At 46.7% G+C, this 24,756-nt stretch overlaps 1 protein-coding gene across 3 annotated transcripts in view; it reads right to left on the bottom strand.

The window, feature by feature from the left end:
• LOC130128896 (triple functional domain protein) overlaps window positions 1–24,756 on the bottom strand; it is a 95,873-nt gene that overhangs the window by 24,761 nt on the left and 46,356 nt on the right. For all 3 annotated transcript variants that reach the window (XM_056298668.1, XM_056298669.1, XM_056298671.1), the window contains exons 6-32: window positions 24,425–24,529; window positions 23,865–24,061; window positions 22,955–23,186; window positions 22,148–22,270; window positions 21,359–21,550; window positions 19,419–19,550; window positions 18,287–18,517; window positions 17,502–17,624; window positions 17,053–17,244; window positions 14,768–14,937; window positions 12,707–12,881; window positions 9,928–10,123; window positions 9,315–9,481; window positions 8,492–8,611; window positions 7,778–7,969; window positions 6,577–6,726; window positions 6,329–6,443; window positions 5,941–6,056; window positions 5,552–5,674; window positions 4,890–5,084; window positions 4,590–4,705; window positions 2,926–2,992; window positions 2,460–2,569; window positions 2,105–2,174; window positions 1,874–1,963; window positions 1,595–1,687; window positions 1,279–1,390 (exon numbers count right to left, since the gene is read on the bottom strand). In XM_056298668.1, the coding sequence (XP_056154643.1) occupies window positions 1,279–1,390; window positions 1,595–1,687; window positions 1,874–1,963; window positions 2,105–2,174; window positions 2,460–2,569; window positions 2,926–2,992; window positions 4,590–4,705; window positions 4,890–5,084; window positions 5,552–5,674; window positions 5,941–6,056; window positions 6,329–6,443; window positions 6,577–6,726; window positions 7,778–7,969; window positions 8,492–8,611; window positions 9,315–9,481; window positions 9,928–10,123; window positions 12,707–12,881; window positions 14,768–14,937; window positions 17,053–17,244; window positions 17,502–17,624; window positions 18,287–18,517; window positions 19,419–19,550; window positions 21,359–21,550; window positions 22,148–22,270; window positions 22,955–23,186; window positions 23,865–24,061; window positions 24,425–24,529 (3,904 nt within the window). The remainder of the gene's footprint in view (window positions 1–1,278; window positions 1,391–1,594; window positions 1,688–1,873; window positions 1,964–2,104; window positions 2,175–2,459; window positions 2,570–2,925; window positions 2,993–4,589; window positions 4,706–4,889; window positions 5,085–5,551; window positions 5,675–5,940; window positions 6,057–6,328; window positions 6,444–6,576; window positions 6,727–7,777; window positions 7,970–8,491; window positions 8,612–9,314; window positions 9,482–9,927; window positions 10,124–12,706; window positions 12,882–14,767; window positions 14,938–17,052; window positions 17,245–17,501; window positions 17,625–18,286; window positions 18,518–19,418; window positions 19,551–21,358; window positions 21,551–22,147; window positions 22,271–22,954; window positions 23,187–23,864; window positions 24,062–24,424; window positions 24,530–24,756) is intronic.

Raw genomic sequence — 24,756 nt, 5'->3', positions numbered from 1 at the left:
ATGTATCAGAGGAGGCATGTCGTAGTCTGCAGCCCTCCCTGGATTGGCAGAGGGGGTGGAGCAGCGACTGGGACAGCTCGGAAGATTTGTGTAATTGGCCAGATACAATTGGGGAGAAAAAGGGGTAAAAAAAAAAGAAGAACTTATCTTGCTTATAACCCATCCACTAGTGTCCCCACAACCATCTGTGACACCTACGATACTCTCCAGGCTGCAAGCCGCCTGTTGGATTTGCATGTGCCTGGCTGGGTATGATATGCACATGAGAATTTACCTCCATTTATGTACTAGCCTTTCAAAGATTGGAGACAAATTGCATGTTTCATACAACATGCACTTTTTGTTGTTAGTATGGCCAAAAGGATCGCTAGCTGCCCTGGCCATAGTCCAGGACCCTGGCTCCACTCCACACCCAGGCCGAGATGTTTGAGAACTGGTGGTTGAGAATGCCAATGGCTTAAAGGAACCTGCTGTATATGAAAGGTCCTCTGTCTGATTTCTTGCACTATCAGCCTCCCCAGCAAAGCTTGGTGAACTATATGAGGTGCCCTTGTGTGCTTAATCTATGGATTGTTGTGAAATGTGATTGAATATGTTGTTTTGCAGGTTACCTGAGGTAAGGGCCAAACAGTTTTAAAACTCTGGTTGAACAAACTAAGTTGTCTTGTTCTTCTACTGTATACAAAGCCTCTGATTTTTCATCTGTGAGAACACTCAAAAATATGTGGTATTGTCGGACATAAACTGAGGCGAACTAAGATTCGTCATCATATCCTAGCAAAATGTCCATCCGTTATCCAAGCCGCTTATCCTAATTAGGGTCACGGGATACTGGAGCCTATCCCAGCAGTCATTGGGCGGCAGGCGGGGGACACACCCTGGACAGGCCGCCAGTCCATCCCAGGGCCGACACATTCGCAACTAGGGACAATTTAGTACGGCTGATTCACCTGACCTACATGTCTTGGGAATGTGAAAGGAAATTGGAACACCCGGAGGAAACCCATGCAGACACGGGGAGAACATGCAAACTCCACACAGAGGATGACCTGGGATGACCCCCAAGGTTGGGCAACCCTGGGGCTCGAACCCAGGACCTTCTTGCTGTGAGGCGACTGCACTAACCACTGCGCCGCCCTCTGGCAAAATGTTTGAGTGGAAAACAGATCGGTACTAGATCAGATTTGATGTACAATATGATTTGATTATTTGATAAACATACAATTTGACATATGACAGTGTGTTAGACGAAGTGGTCTTTCAGCATGTGTTTCTCACCCTCCAGCATTGAGAGGTGCATGGCATCATTGGCTCTCTTGGGAACACTGAGCATCACCTCCAGACCGTCCTTGATTTCTCCTTTACCCTCTTCGCAGCATGTCAAAAGCTCCTAAACACACATGCACAGAGAGAGAAAGAGAGAGAGGGAGAGAGAGAGAGAGAGAGAGAGAGAGAGAGAGAGAGAGAGAGAGAGAGAGAGAGAGAGAGAGAGAGAGAGAGAGAGAGAGAGTTAAAAATCATGACAACAAATACCATGGAGATAGTCTCCCTAGGGGAGCCGTAATGTCCTGCTGCCAGCAACATTTTGTCTTACCTTTAATAGGAGCTGATACTTGGTGATTCTCTGTACAGGCTTGATAAGGTAGGAGGAAATGGAGTTGGCCAGTCGATGCCTCTGTTGGATCTCCTGCAAGGTGCACAAATAGTAACACAATGCTGTGACCGGAGACAGAAATGATGACATTTAAGAAAATAAATCCCAGTGCTGGGATTGGATGTGAGGCCCACCAAGTCTTTAACAATGATTGGACATGACTGAGCGTGGCGAGGCACTCCTTTTCAATACAGACGAATGGTGGAAGACAACACTCACGTCAAAGTAGGGTCCAGCGTGCTCCAGGATGAGCTGGGTGGAGTCGGGTTTGTTCTTACAGTAGTTCACGTACATCTGGAACTTGTCAGCCTAGAGGAGGAAGAAACAAGCTACACTCTCAAAGCCAAATACTGCTGCTGTTGAGTAAACACCTTGTCTTTTTTTTTCAGCCTGAATTGAAAGTTCACATATAGGTCTGATGTTATTCAGGTGGGAACGAACAACACTTACCCAGGTGACGAAGCAATGGCCCACATCCTCAGGGAGCTGCTCATATTTCTCCAGCTCTTTGAGGAAGATGCTGTCAACGAAGTAGACAGTTATATAAGAAAAGGCAAGAAGATACAAGAAAGGAACAACAGTAAGATATCATGAATTACATTCTAAAATGTTCAGGAAATTAATAAAGTTTTTTTTTTACCCCCCCCCTTTTTTTTTTCCTCCCCAGTTGTACCCGGTCAATCAGCCCACTCTTCCGAGCCATCACAGTTGGGCCGCCATTTCATTTCAGGACAAAACGTGCATCTGTACTTGCAGTACGACAGACCGCCATGTTTTTACTACAACTGCACAGTGTTCGGCTTACTTATGGTGGAACTCGTAGAGGTCCTGCATGTTTCCGAAGATGATATGTTCTTTGTTGATGATCCCTGGCGGAATCTCCTCCACTCCACTGGTCATCTCCCACAGGTAAGTCTGCACGGAGAGGAGGAACATATAGATCGGAAGATAGAGATTATAAGCAAAATGTACAACTGCTAGAAAGGATTAATTCACCCTTTCTATTTTGAACAAGATCTTATTTGTTCTTTTCTAGGTAAGAAGGGCTTGGTCAGTATTGATGTGTATGCACCTGGCTCAATTCTGCCACGTGATTCTAATGATTCAACTCTCTTCACAGCAACTACCACATATAAGGAATGGCACGATGTCCAAGACTGCATAATGTGTAAGTTTTTTGATCCAAGTTTCACTGGAGTTTTATCTGTTCTACAGGGTTGTCTTATGGTCTGATGTTTTGGGACACTTTACATGTGTGAAGACAAACTTACATCCATGCACTCCCGCAGGTCTCGCACGTAGGCTTTCTCTGTCTGAATCAGCTCGGCCATAATGAACCTAGAAGCACATAAACACGCACAAAAATATGAACTATTGCACTATTGTCCATATTGAGCCCCCATCAAGTTGCTCTGCATTATTTTTCATTTCAGTGCCGACAGCTCCCCCGTCTGCTGAATAATGAAAGAGCTCCAGGTCACTTAACATGATTAGAAACTGGCCATAACTTGCTAAAACCAAATCCATGATGACTTGCACATACAAACGGTGTTGCTCTTCCTGTCTGCTTTCTCTGAAATCATCAGATGTTAAGAGTGGAGGCTGCAGGTTGTGCACCACTGCTCTTTGTGCTGGTGCAGCGGTTCTCAACACTACACTAGACTTACGAAGGTAGTGTGTACAGGTGCAGAGATGGAAAGAGGTACTTAAACTCTGAACATCTATTTACTACATACATTTATAGTCTAATTATTCTGGTGACGAGCTTAACTTCAGCTGGCCTACAAAGCATGAATAAGCAGGGCTTTATGGTCTTACCCCCCTTGCAATTACGTTTGCGCCAATTACCATCAAATCTGTTCATCTTACGATAACGTCTTAGGCATTGAGCCAACCCTCTCGTCCAGAGATAACTTATAAATTAATGGCAAAGATATACTCTTTGATCTTTGTGTTACAGTACATGGTACTCTCTCCCTCTTATGCCAGCGTCAGATTACAGGATCTCAGCCCGATTTTGACACGATTTTGTCGTTGCCTACAAATCTCCAGCGTCGGGCCCGATTATGAACGTTGGGAACGACGATCGGGCATCTTTACCCCGTTGTAGTGTGACATAATCGAAGAACAGCGACGTGGCGTCCAGGACGCCCCAGACGCCCCATGACAGCTCTCAGAAAAGTCTAGCATTTCAGAATTTTTTGTACTTTCCTGCCTAGTCTGATGACTCCTACGACGTGCTCCTTGACGTTGACCAATAGGATGACAGAGTGCTGTCTGGTGCACATATGTACACACGGCAAAGAGAGAACGATGCTGTCAGATGAAAGCAGCAGCAGCAGATGTTGCTGCTGTCAGATGAAACTGAGGAAATGTTCATTGTGCAGTTGCAACAACACCCCTGCCTTTTTGACATTTCCTCGAGGGAGGACCATGACGGAGTCAAAAAGATAGACTAAATGTTGGCGAGAAATCGCAGTGGCACTTCAGCAATCCGGCGAGTAGCTGGTTAAGCTATGCTAGGTTATCATCCCCCAGTAGCACTAGCCGCAACGGCGTTTCGGAACACAAGACCACCAGCATCACACACAGCATTTTTGTAGCCATGACTGACAATTTCTTGACCCTCCTCCCCGATGACCTATGAACTTAAGCAACATCGTGAGAGGCAGCACGTGATGGTTGGTTGCGGTCATATTTGTAGTGCTGCCAGTCTACCGGCCAAGACACGGCAAGAATTTATGGCCCTGTGATTGCCTGATCTGACATAGTGACCATCGTGAAAGACAAAAATATTGTGTAGTCTGATCCCTGCTTCAGAGAGAGGGAGGGAGTACCATGTACTGTCAGGTCACCCTATATTGTTTTAAAAGTATATGTAGATAGCCTCTATCAGTTATGCTCTCATCTGTACATCTGACAGAATAACACGCACTCCTTCCTGCGGGCCGACTTGCGCTTCTCCTCGTTCAGCTCGTGGGCGGCATCCCTGAGCTTGACCTCTGACCCTGGAGCAGTGGCTGGGATGATGTCCAACTGGAGATCCTTACTCTGAGCGAGTGAGAGAGAGAGAGAGAGAGAGAGAGAGAGAGAGAGAGAGAGAGAGAGAGAGAGAGAGAGGAGGGACAAATGAAATTCAATAGCAATCTATTAAACGAAGATGCTTTCAGCTTCCACAATCGCAGGGATGAATACTCACACACACAAACACAGACGTGCACACACACAAACATACCGCCTTGTTGGAGTCAGAGGAGATGCCAAGGGCCTTCTCCAGGCTGGATCGATACTTGTCCATGCGCAGGGAGAAATCGCGGTAGCGCTTGTCCACAGCCGTCACCCATTTCTTGATCTCCACAGCGTGACTGTGGCCCTTATCACAGAAGCCATCAGCCAACTGGATCAGCAGCTTCACACGCTCTTTGGTTTGCTGAGACACAGATACAATTATTAAGAGAGTTGGAGTTCGGTAAGGGGGGAAGAAAAAAAAACTTTGCTAAAAGAAACAGTTAATGGTAGGGAAAGTGCTCAACAAATAAGGAGCAAAATAATCCAGTGAGTCTTATATATATGTGTAGATAATATATTATGTTGGGAAGTCTCGGTGTAGCATAGCCTCACCTGCACTTGTGTGTATCTATTCATACTTGTGTATATATTCTTGATGTGTCAAATTAGATTTTTTTAGAGCAATGTAAAATAAATTGGGGGGAAAAAACATATTTTCAATTCCAGTTTGGGCCACTTTTATATGTGGTCCTATGTAGGGTAAATATTTGATTGATTTTACACCAATCCTGATGGCACAGATCACATCGTCCTCTCTTTGTAGTGGTGGGGTTAACATGGCAAAAATGTCAGATGACAAGGGGGGGGGGGCAAGGGAGAGAGAAGAACCTTGGCTGTGATGTGGAAGTCTTCATGCTCCTTGAGCAGCTCCTGGGTGTGGTGGATGCTGGAGCCGGTGGAGGTGTGTGTGGACAGGTAGAACTCCCCAGTGTCGTGGATCCACTCCAGAGCCTAACAAGACCACAGGACACACATGTGGTCATATTACATGACAAAGAAAGCGTGTGTGCATACCTACAGCATACAGGTCTGTGTCCAGTAATTTCCTGAACAGAAGTGTGTGAGCAAAAGTGATGGAGTGATATTTGTGAGCTGGCGGGAGTAAATAAGTACTTGAGTAAGTATACTATGTGTACGTATGTGTGTGTAAATTAGCTGACAGTTGGGTGAACAAGCAATCAAGCATCATGTGTGTACGGGTTTTGGAGCTGGGATACCTGTTTGGCGCTGCGTTCGAACACCACATACTGCTGACACTGGTCCAGGCGACGTTTCCTCATGGTCCAGAAGTGGAGAACACGGTTCTCTCTCTGCAGCAACTCATTCAGAATATCTGAATACACCATGCACCACAAAAACATTAACCTCACAAATAAGTATTGTCAATACCTGGAAATGCTAACATTCAAATGCTTCAACATCGACAACTAACACTTCCAACAAAAAAGGGCATTGGTCGACTTCATCAAAAAATACTTCATACTGGCTACTGCTATTAAAACAATGGAAAAAATTCCTTCTTAAATTTTGTGAATTTTTCAACGAAATGTTGTGTTTGTACACTTTCTCATACATTTGATATTTTGTGTAGAGCTCAGTACTTACTCTTGACCTGCTGTTCCGGCGCTTTGACGTGGCTCAACATCCCTGGCATGTTGACGCTGTTCCTGTGCATGTACTTGAGGAAGACGTCTGCATTCCTCCTGGCCAGAGTACAAGCCTGGGGAGAAACAAACAAACAAAACACAACAAACACACACACACAAATGTTAGGCTCGAAAGAGTGGTGCAGAGTGTGCAGAGATGGACTGCCTTTTCATGTGTGTGTGTTTTGTATGCAGTCATGTCCGCACCTTCAGGAAGGCCTCCTTCTGCTCCAGATGCTTGCTGATCATGGGGGTGACGTGGTCGGTCTCACAGTTGGGCCCCAGTTTGTCAGCTCCTCCGCACCAGTCCTCCTCTCTCTTGTACTCCTGCTCCAGACTCTCCAGAACACTGCACACCTGGGCAGAAACACAGTTATAAGACCACAATCCCATTATCAACACACTTTTCCCCTTGTTTCTAGTGACCCATTGCCTGACATCAGACAGAACTCGTTACGCTCCATTTCCATCTTCTGTCTGAACATTGCCGCCACTGTAACCGATGTCCATGGGGGAGGGGAGTCCGGTTTTCCGTAACCAATCACTGGAGACCAACATATCCACCTGAATCTAACATCTTTTTAAGTCGGCGCTGATGTGTAACCATGCCAACATACTAGTTCTGCCGGGGTTTCAAGAGTGGAGTGGAGCGTAGTAAAAACGAACTACGATGTTGGGCGATATTGAGAAGACATCCCGTCTGACACTTGACAACAGCTTGACAACGGAGCGAGTCTCGCCCGCAGGGCTGACTGGCTAATTGTGAGTCCCGCCCCTCCCCCCGTGGCGCTCTTTGGATGATTGCCTTTTCAACCGAGAAACCACTGCTTCATGTCATGATGCCAGACCAGAAGAATCAGTCAGCTCGGTGGAGTGGGCAGATTCAAAGGACTGGACTCAGGCAAAGTGACCCACTGAACCACAGCTTGGCATCGAATAAGTGTTGTTTTACATGATCATCACAATTTAAACTCATTATTCAAACGAATAGTGGGATGAAACACCAACTGCTGTGCGGAGAAGAATAGTGCATATTGTTCTGTATTTTAATAAAATCAAGTCAATTTTATTTGTATAGCCCAGTATCACAAATTACACATTTGCCTCAGGGGGCTTTACAGCAACACAACATCCTGTCCTTAGACACTCGCATCAGATAAGGAACAACTCCCTAAAAAAAAAAAACCTTTAACAGGGAGAAAAAATAGGAAGAAACCTCAGGGAGAGCAACAGAGGAGGGATCTCTCTCCCAAGATGGACAACGTGCAATGGATGTTGTGTTTACACAATTTATAGAATACCACATTGAAAGAGGATAACATGAGCATACGTGAACGTTATATGATCCATAATTGTATACCACTGACAAAGTGATTTGGAAAACAAGAATCGTAACAGTGCCCCCTACCTGCTCGGAGGTCTTGTAGAAGGCCACAGAGGCATTGACCAGCTTGAGGCGGTCCTCCATCTTTAGCATGAGCTGCTGCCAGTGGGAGGCCACACTTTCGGCGCAGTCCCTGATCAGGTCCATGTCGTAATGGTTAGCTTGGAGCAGGGCCTCCGCCTTCTGCTGTACCTGCAGCGCACTCTGGTGTGTCTTCTACGGAGGCGAGGGGTGGAGGTTATGAATGTTATATTGACTTATGTACTTAACTGGAATTGTAAATGTACGTGTGCGTGTGTGTGTGTGTGCTTACATGATTTCCATCTCTGTTATTTTTGTGTATCTGGTGATTATTTTGTATCATAATTTGTATCCTGTCTGATTTAAGATTCTCCTGCAGTGAAGCCAGGACAAAATTCCATGTATGGACATAAAAGTTTCAGTTTGAATTTATTCTGCAATCTCTGCTTTCCAGAGAAACTCGAGCAGTTTTCCATTTTCTCAGTCAAAAGCAATGTTTATAGGGTAATTTATGACACGTTGAGTTTTATGACCTGTGAAACCCCATTCTGAAAACATTTCAAAAGACTGATAAAAAAAGTTGAACTTTTGAATGTGAGATTTTTCTCACAAGATGTACTTGTTTATAGAAGATGGCTATGAATGCTCATGACAGGCCTATGAGCTCCAGCAAGGTATAAAAGAGGAAGTCCAGAGGTGAAAGACACACACTCTCACCTCAATGGCATGCTGGAACTGCTCATGCTCTCTCTGGAGCTGTTCGGCTTCCTGGAGGGAGCTGGCTGTGATCAGACCAGCGTTCAGCATCGACTCCCCATTACGGATCCATCCCAGGACCTGGACAGACAGGGAGAGAGGGGGACATCTGTATGGTAACGTCCTCTACACTCACTGTCAATGAAACTGGGCAGGGGCTGCCCAGAACTTACAGGTTTTGTGTGTGTGTGTATATACACACACACACATACATATATATACATATATATATATATATATATATATATACACACACACATACATATATACACATATACATCTCTGGTTACCACACACACATACACACACACACATATATATATATGCCTCCTCTATGAGGGGCCATACAAGCCATAATATATTCTGGCCCTCTCATATACATACATTCTCCTTTCACATACATATATTTTCACTCTCTCTCTCTCTCTCTCACACACACATATACACATTCTCATATTTATATATTTTAACTCACACATTCAATATATTTTCACCTACACATTTATGCATTTTCACCGTCACACATATTCATACAATTGCTCTCTTATTCATATATTTTTATCGCACACATTCATACATTTTGCTCTTATGCACATGCAGTCAATGTGTACATTTAATATTATATGTGTACATATAAAATGTATACATGTATATATAAAATATATGTATGTGAAAGGAGACTGTAAGTGTGTGAGAGTGAATACATACTATATATGTGATAGGAGAATGTATGTGTGTGAGAGGGCCAGAATGTATTACGGCTTGTACGGCTCCTCACACTCACCTGTTTGACCTCAGCCTGCAGGTGCCTTAGCTGGACGCACTGCTCCAGGTGCCTGCGATGCTGCTCAGCCGCCAGGTCCAGCTCCTGCTGCTTCTCGTGAAGGAATTCCAGCAGGTCTTGAACTCGCGTGGCCATGTCCACGTCCCTGTCGCACAGCAGCTCCACACCTTGGGAGAGCAAGAGAAAGTGGGAGAGAGAGAGAGAGAGAGAGAGAGAGAAGCGGTGGAGTCAGTTTAAAAATCAGCCGCTGCTAAATCTAAGCTTTCCAGTACGTAAGTGTTGTTTTTCACTGCATGCAACTTGAACGCCAACTTAAGTCCTGCTCCACTTCAAAAAGAGTTGAAGGACAAAATTAAATTCTGTACTTTTTTAAGCAGCGAGAAAGGTTGGTAAATGACATGACATGCAACTGCTGACAAGCAGAGACGCAAGCAGTATGTTGGAGTACACCCATTCAGCTCTATTTTACAACATATGGCAAACAAATCACTAGTGGTCGCCGGTGTCATAGTGATAGAGGATACACACAAAGTGTGTACATAACAGGGCACAACATCTCTGCACACATCATCCGTCTAACAGTAGAAGTATGTCAGTAAGGATGTGCACTCACCAGAGGCCTGCACTTCATTGACATACTGTAGCAGCTCCTGGCCCTGATGGATGACATCGAAGGTGAGGTTGTTCATGGTGAGCGCCTTGTCGGCGTGGTGCTGGAGCCTCTGCTCGGCCAGCGTCAAGTCCTCCGTGTCAAACTCATTCATCTGGCCCGTCAGCTCCTCGTTCCATGACTCCAGGTCCGAGATAATCTGAAGAGACATAGCCATTGTAAGCCATTTTCTTTTCTTTTTTTTTGCCTTATCAAAATGAGTTGGGCAATTCTATAGGCTTTAGTTTTCCTTTTTTTCAAACTTTAACTAATTTGGAAAATAGGGATAAAAAGAAGTGGAAACTTGGGCGAGAAAAACTCTGATGGGATTCCCACTGTTGCCCAGTAGGTGGCACAAGTGTCTCCAGAGGAAGGGGACTTGGTGCTATATATGAGATTTAGAACATTAATAAAGCAGCAAAAACTACTTGCTATGTGAAGAGATGGTGGCATGATGGCGTCCTGAGCAGAGGATGAAGTCACACCCCCTCTGTGTGGGGTGTAATGCCAGTTTTTCTGTTCTGCTGGTCCGACCACATCGCATGTTAGTGTATCCATGTGCATGTTATTGCATGTGATGTAGCTAGTGTTAGCAGGATAACTAGCAAGCTAATAATCACGTTACATGGATTTAAGTCACTTGGCAGATTGAAGAAATAGCTCCTTAACAAGCTGAATATGTAACTAATGTTAATAAAATAGCTTTATATTGTAAAAATCAATATTCCAACCAACGAAATAGCGAAGAACGCGAAAGGAGGGGAGAGGTTTGTTTTGTTTGGAGTGGGATGCTGGTGAATGTCGTATACAGCACCTTTAACCAGGCATTTACATCTAAGAAACACAATTATTTCTTGATCTAAAGTCCGTTTCAAGCAAATGTAGATTACTGATAATGAAAAATCTGCCTCTTCTTGAATGGAATTTAAACCTGCACCGCTAGACATCAGACGGTACTGCTACAGATATTCCAAAACACACAGCCAAGGCAAAAAACACACTTTTAAGGTGGACCCCCCCCCCCCTTTTCTCCCCAGGTGTAGCCAGCCAATTGCCCCACTCTTCTGAGCTGTCCCGGTCGCTGCTCCAGCCCCTCTGTCGATCTGGGGAGGGCTGCAGACTACCACATGCCTCCTCCGATTCATGTGGAGTCGCCAGCTGCTTCTTTTCACCTGACAGTGAGAAGTTTCACCAGGGGGTAGTAGAGCATGGGGGAATCACGCTATTCTCCCCAGCCCCCCCCCCCCCCAACAGGCACCCTGACCGACCAGAGGAGGCGCTAGTGCAGCGACCAGGACACATACCCACATCCAGCTTCCCACCCGCAGACACGGCTATTGTGTCTGTAGGGATGCCCGACCAAGCCGGAGGTAACACGGGGATTCGATCCGGCAATGCCCGTGTTGGTAGGCAACGGAATAGACTGCCACGCTACCCAGACGCCCCAAAAAACATACTTTATTTTAATTACGCTTACACGTACGCAAGACCGCTGTCACACACAGCGTACAGTGGTTCAGAGTGTTGTTAGTGAACATCCTCCAACATTACGCTTTGTGTCTGCAAGGTGCAATACCTACACAAACCGTGGGCACAGTATACTACAGGCAGAACCACTAGTTTACATCCAGTGTCCTAATACATACGGACGGAGGGTGAAACATTGCCTAGCGGATAAACTTTTTCAACCTCTGGTCACACAAAAAGGGCACAAACACTTTGCATACGCTTGCATGATTACAATAAACCACGTTTCCGGCCAAAGCTGCTCGTCACCACTCCCTTCCTGTCTCTACGGTGGCCAAAGTGTGACAAACAACATCCTCGCGATCAGTTATTTCAACTAGATAATATTCGCAGGGCATTCAAACCTTAAGGAATGCTGCTCTATTTCTCGTGGATGTGTAACTATGCAGGTGTTTGCTAACATGTTAGCCTCAGGACTTCCTAACGTCATACATATTTCGATGATATCGCACTTACTTCCTCTCCTGTCTGTGAGCGTCCCTAGACTGCATTCTCTAACCTCTGAGACAAGGACGAGGAGGGGTCATCTTCTGGGCTGGCTAATGTCAACAACGAGCTGAAACTGAAGGCAAAGCCTGTCTCTGGCTGAAGACGGCCACGGACTGTGTGCTGATTCTCAACAGGATAGGCAGTCCAAGCGACCCTTTGACATTACAGGGAGTAATTTGATTCCCTGTTAATATCAAACATATGGTGGTCTATTCTGTTGCCTACCAACACGGGGCTCGCCGGTTTGAATCCCTGTGTTACCTCTGGCTTGGTCGGGTGTCCCTACAGACACAATTGGCCGTGTCTGTGGGTTGGAAGCCGGATGTGGGTATGTGTCCTTGTCACTACCCTTTCGCCTCCTCTGGTTGGTCGGGGCGCCTGTTTAGGGGGGAGGGGGAACTGGGGGGAATAGCGTGATCCTCCCATGCGCTATGTCCCCCTGGGGAAACTCCTCAGTGTCAGGTGAAAAGAAGCGGCTGGTGACTCCACATGTATCGGAGGAGGCATGTGGTAGTCTGCAGCCCTCCCTGGATCAGCAGAGGGGGTGGAGCAGTGACCGGGACGGCTTGGAAGAGTGGGGTAATGTAATTGGCCAAGTACAATTGGGGTGAAAAGAAACTGAATACATTACTGCAACCACACCACAAGCACAACCAGCTACTTATTCACCTGTATAAACACACAAACACACACATGCACCTCCCCGCAACCCCTGAGGCCGACTCACGTCGATGGCGTCCCTCTCAAAGATGCGAAGCTGGAGAAATAGCTCCAGTTTGATCTTCCTCTCCTGGAAGAGCTCCTCCATCTGGGCCTGGGCCTCATCCAGCTGCTGCAGGACGCTCTCGATGTGGTTGATGGAACTGTTGTGCGGCGTCTTGTTGCTGGAGATGGCCGAGTCCCTGACAGGGCAAAACACAGACCCGCGCATAAGCTCACACAGGTCGAGGTACAATCCCAAAAGGCCATATAGATTTTGGACTTGGCTAATTAATCGGTATGACAGGAACACACACACACGATGAAGCACGCAAGCACACAAAAAAGTACACACACACACACATGATGACGCACACAGGCACAAAAAACAAAAGAGTTAGGAGTCAAATAGTGAACAATGACACCGGAGGTCATGCAGATTTTGACTGGGTTTGGTTGATTATTTGGCATGACAGATTCGGTCGCACGCATAAATACACACACTGGAATGCTCCAACACACACACACACACACACACACACACACACACACACACACACACACACACACACACACACCTCCTGAGGGTTACAGCCACACAATTAGCTATGCTCTTATGAAAGCAGGCCTTATGTAAGAATACACTGTGGAGCCAATACACTAGGGAGGAGGAAGGGGGTGAGAGAAAGAGAGAAAGACTGAGTGTGTGTGTGAGAGAGCGAGAGAGCAAGAGAGAGAGAAAGATGGATGGAGAGGATGAGTGCGCAGGGGCTGGGACAACCTTTATAAAAATAGAGCTCGCAAGGGAGGGGTCAGAGCAGTCAACTTCCACACACCTCTCCAACACCTCCTCTCTCCATCCGTCTTCTCTCTCTCTGGCACTCTAATCCCTCTCTGCAGGTCGTCCAACTCAGCCCTCTGCCCACTCTCTGGGTGTGCCTGCTCCTTTCTCTCTCTCTCACCTCATCTAATTACTGCCTGACTTTTTTCTTTCTTTCTTTCTTTCTTTTTTTTTTTAACCAACTGCGATCCTTCTAAGGCCTCCTGGCCGATATGACGAGGATGACTGTTTGGGTTTCGTTCGTGGGGCCGGGTTTACTTGCTATGTATTTGAAAGGAGACTGGATTTCAAGGGCTACCCGCGTAATGGTACAGAGAGAAAAGCCAATAAGGAGGTTCAACACCCCCATCAACTTCGAAGAGCAATTTGATATATGAAGAGAGAGATACACAAGGCGTGTGAGGGAGTCTGTGCAACACACATATGCTGACTTTGAAGAACAATCGGTGAGATATGTATGGGAGAGGAGACAGCATTTATGTTTGTTTTTTCAATTCATTCATCAAGCTTCTTTGCCAGTGTGTATATTAATCGCTCAGTGTGCAAGCGCCTCAGGGTAAACCACGTTGCGTGCCTTCAGGCTAGCATTGACAATGTTAGGTGTAGTGCCTCCCTTGACCACGGGAAGGATTTGCCAGAAGTCTCCACAAAGCATCGTTGGAATGCCTCTTTCGCAAATAAATCAAAATTTTTACTTGGTTTTTTAAATATTTTTCGAACTATGCAATCCTTGGAAAGTGCTGATTCTAAAGATACCTTTATTTTTGTTCTACAATGAGTATTTCTGGAGTTTTAAGCGAACATATAAACATACACTCTTGCTTTATATATATATAGATGTGTGTATGTAGTATGGGCAGCACGGTGGGGCAGTGGTTAGCGCGGTCCCCTCACAGCAAGAAGGTCCTGGGTTCGAGCCCCGGGGTAGTCCAACCTTGAGGGTCGTATCGGGTCGTCCTCTGTGTGGAGTTTGCATGCTCTGTGCTCTGGTTTCCTCCCACAGTCCAAAGACATGTAGGTCAGGTGAATCGGCCGTACTAAATTGCCCCTAGGTATGAATGTGTGTGTCGGCCCTGTGTGATGGCCTGGCGGCCTGTCCAGGGTGTCTCCCTGCCTGCCGCCCAATGACTGCTGGGATAGGCTCCAGCATCCCTGCGACCCTGAGAGCAGGATAAGCGGCTTGGATAATGGATGGATGGATGTATGTAGTACATGTATGCATTTGTACGTGCATGTCCATGGCATTACCTGAGCTGCTGGATGAGGTCTTCTCCCTCCTTGATGACGTTGACGGTGAACTGCAGCGTAGTCTGCTGTTGCTGGCCGAAGCGTTTGATCAAGTCCTGGACAGCCTCCACTGACTCAGCATACACATCATCCAGCAGCTCCTTCTGCAGCTCCTCCAACCACGTCCACAGCTGGGGGAGGATCAGATGCACAAGTGCGTGCGTGATCGCGGACACACACACAGTTATTTTCGTGATAATATTCTATCGGCTATTTTGAGATTTCCTCAATGATTGCACTGTTTTTGTTGAATGACAAACAGAAAACACTGACAAATGACGTCATGGTAAGAGCACATCTTTCAGATTAATTGTCACAGTGGTACCATTTAAAATCTGCTGAGGCTACCCTTCAGTACTGCTGATGACCAGTATTACTGTCTTTTGCCAGTGAGGAGAGTTGCCAGGCCTTCCATTGCGAATCTCTTTCATCATATTGCAAAAAGACACTTACAGCTCAGAAACATCTCCACTTGTGCGAGACTGTACAAGCAAGTGACATCACACAGCTGGACAATGACACGGACTCTTATATACTGTGGTCGATTAGCGGGCAGCACACCAGACACGTTGATGTGCACATCCTCATCCTTGAAAAAGAGTGGCCACGGGCCTGTAGATGGGTGTACACTGCGGCTGTCCTCCATCACCAATGCATGGGTGTGCTACGGGTTCCCCTGTTTCAACTACAGTCGCCAACTTGTATATGGAGGAGTCCTATCCCGGGACACCACCTAGCCATTGGTTCAGATTTGTGGACGTCACCTGGGTTAAAATTAAATTTCAGGATGTATCACATTTCACCAACCACATTAACTCTGTGGACAACCATATCAAGTTCACCAGGGAGGATGTGGAAAATGACAGGTTAGCCTTCTTAAGACTGTGAAATTGCAATTGGTGACGGGGGACATTTGATTGTTGATGTTTACCGTAAACCAACACATACTGATCAGTACTTAAGGTTTGACTCTCATCATCCACTGGAGCACAAACTAGGAGTCATCAGGACGCTGTACCACCGAGCTGACAACGTCCCCACCAACACAGCAGCCGGGGAAGGGGAGAAATCCCACATTAAACAGGCCCTGGTTAAGTGTGGTTATCCTAACTGGGTGTTTGTCAAAGCCTGGAAGACGCCCAAACAGTGCATCAGCTGATCAAGGAGAGGAGGACAACAGCTGCCTAGGCGTAAACCAGTGGTGATTCTGTATGTGGCGGGAACGTCGGAACAGTTGAGACGCGTATTTTCCCAAACACCGCATCTCAGTTGCTTTGAAACTCCAAAACGCGCTGCACCAGAAATTGGTCCACCCCAAGGATCGGGTCCCCCAGCACAGAGCAATATAGTGTACGCTGTTAAGTGCCGGGAGGATTGCCATGACTTGTACATCGGGGATACTAAACAGACACTGGCCAAGGGGATGGCACAACACAAACATGCTAACGCGTCAGGCCAGGACTCCGCAGTCTACACCCATCTACAGACCAGTGGCCACTCTTTCAAGGATGAGGAGGTGCACATCCTCATAGGGAGGAACGCTGGTTTGAATGGGGAGTCAAAGAGGCCATCTATATGAAGAGGGAACGACCATCTCTGAACTGGGGGGGGGGGGTAAGAGTACATCTGTCACCATCTTACAATGCTGTGATTGCAAACATTCCCAAATTCTCTATAAATAGTACACATGGCCACTGTAGCTCTAGTTAATGGTCATGGCAATTGGCATATGAAACCAATCGTTAGTTTTGGTTGTTACGTCACTGTATTGTTTATAAGGAGGGGGGATACCTGCAGTCAGTTGAGACTGAAGAGGTCACTTAGATGAGTGATGAAACGTATTTGTCAATAAACGTTGTGCCAGGATGAACTGATTCAACTTTCTATGATTTCCTTACCTGGATTATTGAGCATGCATAAATAAAGACAATAGGTGCTTTTATTTTGAAGCAACATACTGATGATGCCTTTTTTTTTTTACTACCATTGCTGCTCAAATAACTGAATGGCACAAAACGTAGTCCACTGTAACAAGCCTATCTGTGATGACCAGTAAACCCTGCAAGGACAATAAATCCAGTGACAAAGGCACAACAACTATGTATCCACCCCATACCGTGTTCAAACAGAAATGCACAAATTTCACTTCATCTGTCCGTGATTTGTCTTCTTCTTCTTCTTTTTTTGGGGGGTTGGGGGGGATAAGTAGATCCTGTAAGACCTTACACTGCACCTACTACACCTACCTCTTTGACGTTTGTGTGGAAGGCGACAGACATGTCCAGGAGCACCTTACGCTGTTCTACACGCCGCACAAAGTCCTGAATGCGGTCCTCCAGCTGGTGGGCGGCCTGGTAGATCTCCTCCGGGTCACACTCCCCCGTCTGGGCCAGTTGCTCCGCCGCCTCCAGCAGCTTGTCTGCATTGGTGTACGTGTTCTACTCCGCGGAGAGGATGTAGAGAGAGACGGAGAAAGAGAGAGAGAGAGACGGAGAGAGGTGGAATAACTACGGCAAAATACGCAGAGAAAGAGTGCAGAGTAAAGAGAGAGGAGGAGGAGGCAGGGAGACGGTACAGACAAAATATGCAGAGGAGCTATCTGATATCAAGTGCAAGGACACAGAGAAGGGGTCTAGTGAGATAGAGGAAGAGAAAGATGAAATGGAGGACAAAAATAAAACAGAAAATAAACTACCTGCGCCACTTCCTCAAAGTCTTCGTGGCGTTTCTGAAGCGCGCGTGCTCGGTGCAGCGACTTTCCGACTCCAGTGTGTTTGCTGAGGAAGGCCTCACCGTGGTTTTCTATCCAGTCCAGCACCTGTTCGAAACCAAACACATCCATAGAGTGGGATGGACAGAGGGCATTGAGCAGCCACAAGGGGGAGCTCCAGGGTTCAGAGCTGAGGCATGTCTGCTGGTTACAATCAGCAGAGGGTGAAAGATGAGGAGAGAAAAGCTTTATACAGTCTCCCCATTCACACTTCTCTTTACGCTGTCCAACTTTCTTCACAGTTACTGAAACAAATAGCGTGTATCCGGATAAACGACAGCTACTGTGTCAGAGGCCATGCAGACATTTAGGAAACTCCTTTCCTCTGGCACATGGTGTCACCTTTTCTTCGTATTACAGCCTTTTACCATCGGCTTACATGTAAGATTTGTTTTTAACTGCAAAATTATCTATTCAAAGAAACCTGACTTGGGCTTTAAGTCTACATTCTTAGGATGAGTGAGTCACCGTGGAAAAGCAGGTAGGGGTTCAGCACTGCTCAAGGATAAAAAAGGTGGTTGCCAGAATCAAACCTGAGGCCTAGCATGAATGCAGGTGTGTTGCTACACTGTTGCAGCCTAATTACTGGCAGCCCTGCTCACCACATACTAAAAACGCTGTTACTCCAACAGGAACTGGCATCAGAACGTGCTGCAGGACCGATGTACAATTAAGTGTAACTGTGTCTGTTGGTGCGTGCCTGTGTCTACCTGCTGGACATCCTGCTGGAAGACACACAGCTGCAGGCGCTGGTGCAGGCGGACCTTGCGGTGCTGCCAGATGTTCTCCAGCTGTCTCTGGTGATGCAGCACCTCATGGATGATGTCCAGGACATGGTGCACCGCCTTGGAGTAGTTAGCGGATGCTGTCAGTGAATCCGCGCTGCCTGGGGTCAAAGGTCGCTGCAGCTTATCTAACAGGGCTTTGCCATCCTGGCTCACCTGAGGGAGGAGAACAAAGCGGCGGCTGTTAAATGGGTGGCAACACACCAAAAAACACAACACTTGTGTACTGTGCTGAAGATTACAGCTGATTTCACAAATGGCTGGGGGGGATTGTTGTGCAGCGCTACGCCCTGGAGGTCTGTTTTGCTCCAGGATAGCAAGACAGTTATTGCAGTCACAATACATAGACATACACGAGTTAGCTAACATTCACCAAGGCAGGCATATTGCCATTTATTTGCGTGCTATGTTGTTAGCTCGCTTGATCTTTGATTTTTTTTTTTTGATTTGGATATACGTTAACAATCCCTGTAGGGAAATTCTGCTCTGCACTTAACCCATCCTACATGTGCAGCTAGGAGCAGCGGCTAGCTGCCGTGCAGCACCTGGGGGCCAACTCCAGTTTGTCTTGCCATGTCTCGGTCAGGGGCACAGACAGGAGTATTAACCCTAACATGCATGTCTTTTTTTTCTGATGGTGGGGGAAAGCGGAGCACCTGGAGAAAACCCTCCACAGACACGGGGAGAACATGCAAACTCCACACAGGACGACCTGAGACGACCCCCAAGGTTGGGCAACCCTGGGGTTCGAACCCAGGACCTTCTTGCTGTGAGGCGACAGTGCTGACCACTGTGCCTACCTGGTCCATCGAGTGATGCTAAAGGCTATTAAAAGTAAATGGTCACAGAGGAAACGGCGTTGAATTCATTTAAGTGAAACCTATTCTACTTGCATCACCTACTCAATAATTTTCCTTCATCTGCACGACCTTGTCTGTCAAATTAGCCCCACAAACATCTGTCACGCTCTCACTGACAGGGAACGGGGGCAAATGACCCCGCCGCACCGTGTGAAAACAGCTGCTGTCTGAAGATGATGTGGACGTACGTATGTTACCTCAGAGTATGCGGCGGTTATGTGTTCATATAGGCCTTGGTGGTGGTGTATGGCATCTTCCAGGTCTTGAAGCTCGGAGGGCAAATCCACCTCACCGCACGCTTTGCACCATGAGTCAACGTTACTCATATACTGGAGAAACAAACACACACAGACAAATTGCAACTTTACTTCAATGTAAAGCTTTTAAAAAAAAATACATAGGATGGGACAAGGTTTATAAGATCATCTTATGAGTCATGCATGAGTCATAAACGCCGGAGTAAAACCAGTTGCCTTAACCATGTAGACTTTCCTTTAAGTTTAGCTGAAAAACCCAGACATTTCAGGGAGACTTGTGTGTGCACGTGGCTGACTGTGACCCTCATTACCATGCCTGTGGTGAGTTCCTAGAGCCTTCCCTCCGTCCCCTATGGGAGGGGAAGTAAACAATGAATAATAAATAGGGACGGCACAAAGAGACATTGCCACATCGGTACTGCCTTTTGAACTTTCCACCAGGATAAAAAAAGAAGAAGATAACAGATGAATAGCGGAAAGTGGAAAACAAGGTTGTGTGTGTGTGTGTGTGTGTGTGTGTGTGTGTGTGTGTGTGTGCAAGCAGAGAGGCTTTGGTTGAAATCCCTGGAAAAAAAAAGGCCCGTTTCTATTTCAACTCTCAAACATGAAAGGCCGGTCTGATGACAGCAGTATTCCGGGTTGGAAAAGTCAACCCACAAACACTCCCCAGTAGTTGGAATTCTGCATGTGTGTGCGTGTGTGTGTGTGTGTGTGTGTGTGTGTGTGTGTGTGTGTGTGTGTGTGTGTGTGTGTGTGTGTGTGTGTGTGTGTGTGTGTACAGCCGTTCATTATCCCATAGTTGCACAGCTAATGAGCACACAGTAAAATATATACAGATAAATGCTTTACTCTCACAACTGCATATACTTATGTAATATATAGCTAATGGCCTAAGCGTATTAATAGATTTAACTGCGTATACATCGTTGAAGTGATTACTACTCAGCCCACGCCTTCCCCGACGTGTGGGATTTGTGTGACTGCAGTCTATAAAAATGAAACTAAGTCCAACATTAACCAAGATTGTGTCCGCCCGATTCCAAAGTCCAACCAAACTTGACTTGATGTCAACATCGGCATCATAGTAGATCAATCTTCCTTTCTAATACCAAAATAGCGTGCAAGACTTCTAATAATAGAACCGTTTTAGAAATGGTATTCAGATCTGTTTTTCCAATGGAGCCCATTGGAGTTTGGGGGTGGGGGGGTGGGGGGTGATGCATCTTGGGAATTTTTTCCATGCTCGTTTGAGTTCTTTTTCCATCTTGCTCCCAAAAAGAAATACAAAAAAAAAGAGAAAGAAAAAAAAAACACTCTGATACAAGACAAGATTTAAATTAGGCAAGAATTAGATAAGGTCGATATCTGGACATAGATTGTCAAAATTTCAGTGTCCAGACCAAAAAAATAGATCCTTTCCTTGAACCATGTGGATGTTTTCTATGCAGTTTCCGTTTCAAAGTTCTCTGTTCTGTTCTCAGATTATCTCCGACTGGATTCGATCTCTCACTTGGTGTTAAACATGACGGATACTGAAGAATATCGACGGTCAAGATAAGATAATGTAACTGTAAACTAGGAAATGTCCCTCCAAAACTGAAGATCACGCTTCACACCAAAGAATATACACACACAACATGTAATGAAGTATAATTCATAAACCATGTCAGACCACATAGAGGGTCAACACCTCTGTACACTTGCAGGTATTGGGTATCTGAAACAACGGTTTCCAACTTTTCAAGACAATTTTTTGCCCCAGTGTTTTCAAAAACCTGGATTTATTTTCCCCACCTGGTCGCATCCCGCACAGCAATGCTGACAAATGCGGATCCCAAAAGCCTGCATGTTTGCAGAGGTGTGTCCCATGACTGACTCACCTGGTCACACTTCTGATGGAAGCTGGCGGACATCTCCAGCAGCGTACTGCGCTCGTCCAGCGCTGCGGCGAATGCCTTCCACTCCTGCTCCAGCTGACCTGAGATCTGCTTGATCTGCTGGGAGGCGTAGTGACCCGACTCTAGCAGGCGGTTCCCAACCGACATGATCCGGTTAATGTTCACGTACACGTTCTATGCGGTCGGGAGGGTGGGGGAGGGGGGACAGAACACATGTATGGTTAGAAAGAAACAGAAGAATGGGGGTAATTGGGTCCGGGATCGAGAGGAAAAAGCGAATAGATTGGGAGGAGGGTGAGGAAGAGAGAAAAAGAAAAACCCCCAGGTGAGACTGACGAGGCAACCATAACGAAAGACGAAGGGAGAATGAGAGCACCAGAGTGGAGGCTGGGGGAGTCGAACACTGAAATGTGGTGCAGAGCTGACAATCACCATCAGTTCTTGTCTGGAGAGTGCGGCGCAGCCAATTCTAGCGGCGAGATTGATTCCCCTTCCAAACAGTTTCATAATCAAAGTTACGTAAGGCTGGCTATAGAGAAGAAAAAAATAGGATTACCTAATACCTAGTGGTGCTGCACCTAACTCACACATACAGCACAGACCCACACAAGAGCAAACCAGCGCCCGACAACACACAGTGTGCGAGGTTCATTCTAAGTGCACCAACTCTGTGATTATACAGCACAGAGCAAGTGCTCGATGGCTCAAGTGGGCGAAAATGCACCACTGTGTGTTTGTGTAGTGGGCTGTGTGAGTGTGCGTGCGCCTTACCATGCAGTTCATTGCAAAGTGGTTGTGTTGGGTTTGCAGCTCCATGGCGTGGGGGTGGTTGTTGCCAATCTCTGTGTAGCTTGCCAGGAAGAGACCCTTGTTGTGCATGATCCAGTCAAACATCTGAGGCAAGCGGGTACACACGTGCACACACACACACACACGCACAAACAGAAACAAAATGTTAGGCCAGCTAAACAAAAACATACACGAAGGCACGGGCAAAACGCCAGCTGTCACAGTTCAGTGCAGGAACATGTACAAACAAACTGCCACCACTTAGGCATGTGGGTAAAATCTTGAGTGTGCTTGTCTGCGCTGCAGTGTGTGTGTGTGGTGTGTAGATAGATATCGTCTTTCCAGGCCAGAACAAGGAGATAGACTGCCTCTAAAAAGAGAATTCTCTCAGGCTCACTGCGAGAATTCGTGGCCATGTGTCCTAGCAACAAGCTTCTACGACTGCAGTCTGACCAAGACTGCAGCTCTCTCTCCCCCCTCATCTCCTAAGGCTCTCTCTCTCTCTCTGTTACTGCAATGTTCTATTCCACTCAGTCAAATGCAGATCTTTCAACTCCGCTGTGTATCTCGCTCCGTCTCTTTCCATTTCGCGTTGCATTCAGCGGCTGCCTCCAGCTAGGCTGCATGCCTTGTAGCCGTTTGCGGCGAAGCAGCCGTTTAAGTCACTCCCAGTCGTGCTTTCCCGCATCCCCATGCCATCCATGTACCCGCCCCCCTCCTCTGTGTCCTTGCACGCCCAAAATCCCTGACTTACACAAACCTAACCCCCCCCCCTACACACACACACACCTTCTCAGCATCCTGCTCAAAGAGGCGTAGCTGGAAGCACTGGTCCAGCTGAAGCTTCCTGACGTGCCAGGCCTGGTGCAGGTGCTGCCTGGTGGAGTGAAGCTTGTCCAGCAGCTGGGTGATTCTGGGAACCAGGCCCTGGGTGTCGGCGTTGCACACCCTGCCGCCGCCGCCGCCGCCTCCTCCATTGCGGTTGGAGTTAGACTCGCTGCTCTGGATACGCTGAAGCAGCCTGGGATTTGGACATAGATGAGAAGGAAGGTGAGAAGGGAGGCTAGCTTGTTAGCGGCCCCTTTGGTAATAGCGTTAGCCACAGCGATTATAGCTAATGCTGTTAGTTACAGTGGATCATAGAAACAGGAAATAAATTGTGAGGCGGTGTTCCCACTCTTTACAGGAACTCATTTTCCCTGACTTTTACTTGGACATACATGACCGGTCATATCATTCAGTATTAACCATCCGTGGATGCCTCAGCTGTCTCTAAATGGACTGTGTAACTTTGCTGGTCACCAAATATACTCGCCAAACTTCAACCAGCAACATGACACTGCAGTAGCTAAAAATATGGCTAAAAATATGCAATCTCAGTTAAAAAACTACACTAAAAATACGGCCTCTTATTTGGACGAAATACTTTATAACCCAACTTTACAATTTTCAATGACCTTATAATATTTCCAGGACATTTGATCTATTTAATCATTTTCCAAGACTGGAAAACTCGTCTTTACATTTTCCGGTTTTTGAGGATGTATGGGCACCCCGGTTGTAGTATAGAATGGGAGTCTCTGGAAGTTATACCGCGCATAATGTTGACTTTGGTGTTAAGATCCTACTTTTTTTTGTCTCAGTAACACAACCACTGCCCTTCCCCTCAGTGTGTGTATGTGTGTGAGAGCGAGTGTACCTCTGACCCTCGGTGTCGAGCTCCTCTATAGGGGCTTTAATGACTTTCTTCTTCAGCGTGGCGTGTTCCTCTATCATTCTCCTGGCTCCTTCCAGGTCCTGGGGGAAATCTTTCTTTGCCACCGTCTCCTGCATCTCCTCCAGGCGGGCCAGCATTTGGCTGGCATGGCCCGAGAACTCCTCGAAAGCGACTCGCACCTGGGCCATGAAAGAGAAAGATCTGGATCAGGCCTCCTGAACGTAGCTTCAACCAACACTGTCGTTTAAGTAATTGTGTTTGGTGGGTTGGGACTGTTAACTCCACCTTCTACCAACCAACCATCTCTGGAAAGAAAGCTAAAGCTTGCTGCTGTTACTACTACTTATTTTTTTCAACCAATTTTACTACATCTGCCAGCCATTGATGGCATCCCAACTGTTTTGCTATGTGTGGTTTCTGATCATGACCTCTTTGGCTTGGTGTGTGACCCTCACAAGGATCTCCAGGATGGACAGATCTAAAGATAACCACGCACAGACCTTAATGACTGACAGACTGACTGATGGGTGGGCGTATCTCACCTCTATCCACTCTTCATGGTTGTAGTCCAGGCTGCCCTCGAAGTCTGCCGTCAGCTGGGAGGGGTCCACCACCTTGGAAAGACCCTCTAATGACACCATGGTTGTCTATGAGGTGGCAGGAGAATCGGAGAGAGAAGGGATGAGATGGGAGAAATTGTCAAGATTATATCATCCCTTTCAACAGAAGAGGTGAGCGAAATTGTCATTCGATCCTTAACCCTGCAGTCAGTCGGACCGAGTTGGGGGGGTGAGAGCCCAGAACCACACAAAAGCCGACGTTTTCTGCCTCGTCACAAATATCAAACCCCCGGCTCTGTTTCGGCTCGTCTGAG

The sequence above is a fragment of the Lampris incognitus genome, chromosome 18 (genome assembly GCF_029633865.1).
Source record: "Lampris incognitus isolate fLamInc1 chromosome 18, fLamInc1.hap2, whole genome shotgun sequence".
NCBI classification, from domain to species: Eukaryota; Metazoa; Chordata; class Actinopteri; order Lampriformes; family Lampridae; genus Lampris; species Lampris incognitus.
Note: the sequence above shows the minus strand (reverse complement) of the source record. Positions and strands in the feature narration are given on the sequence as shown.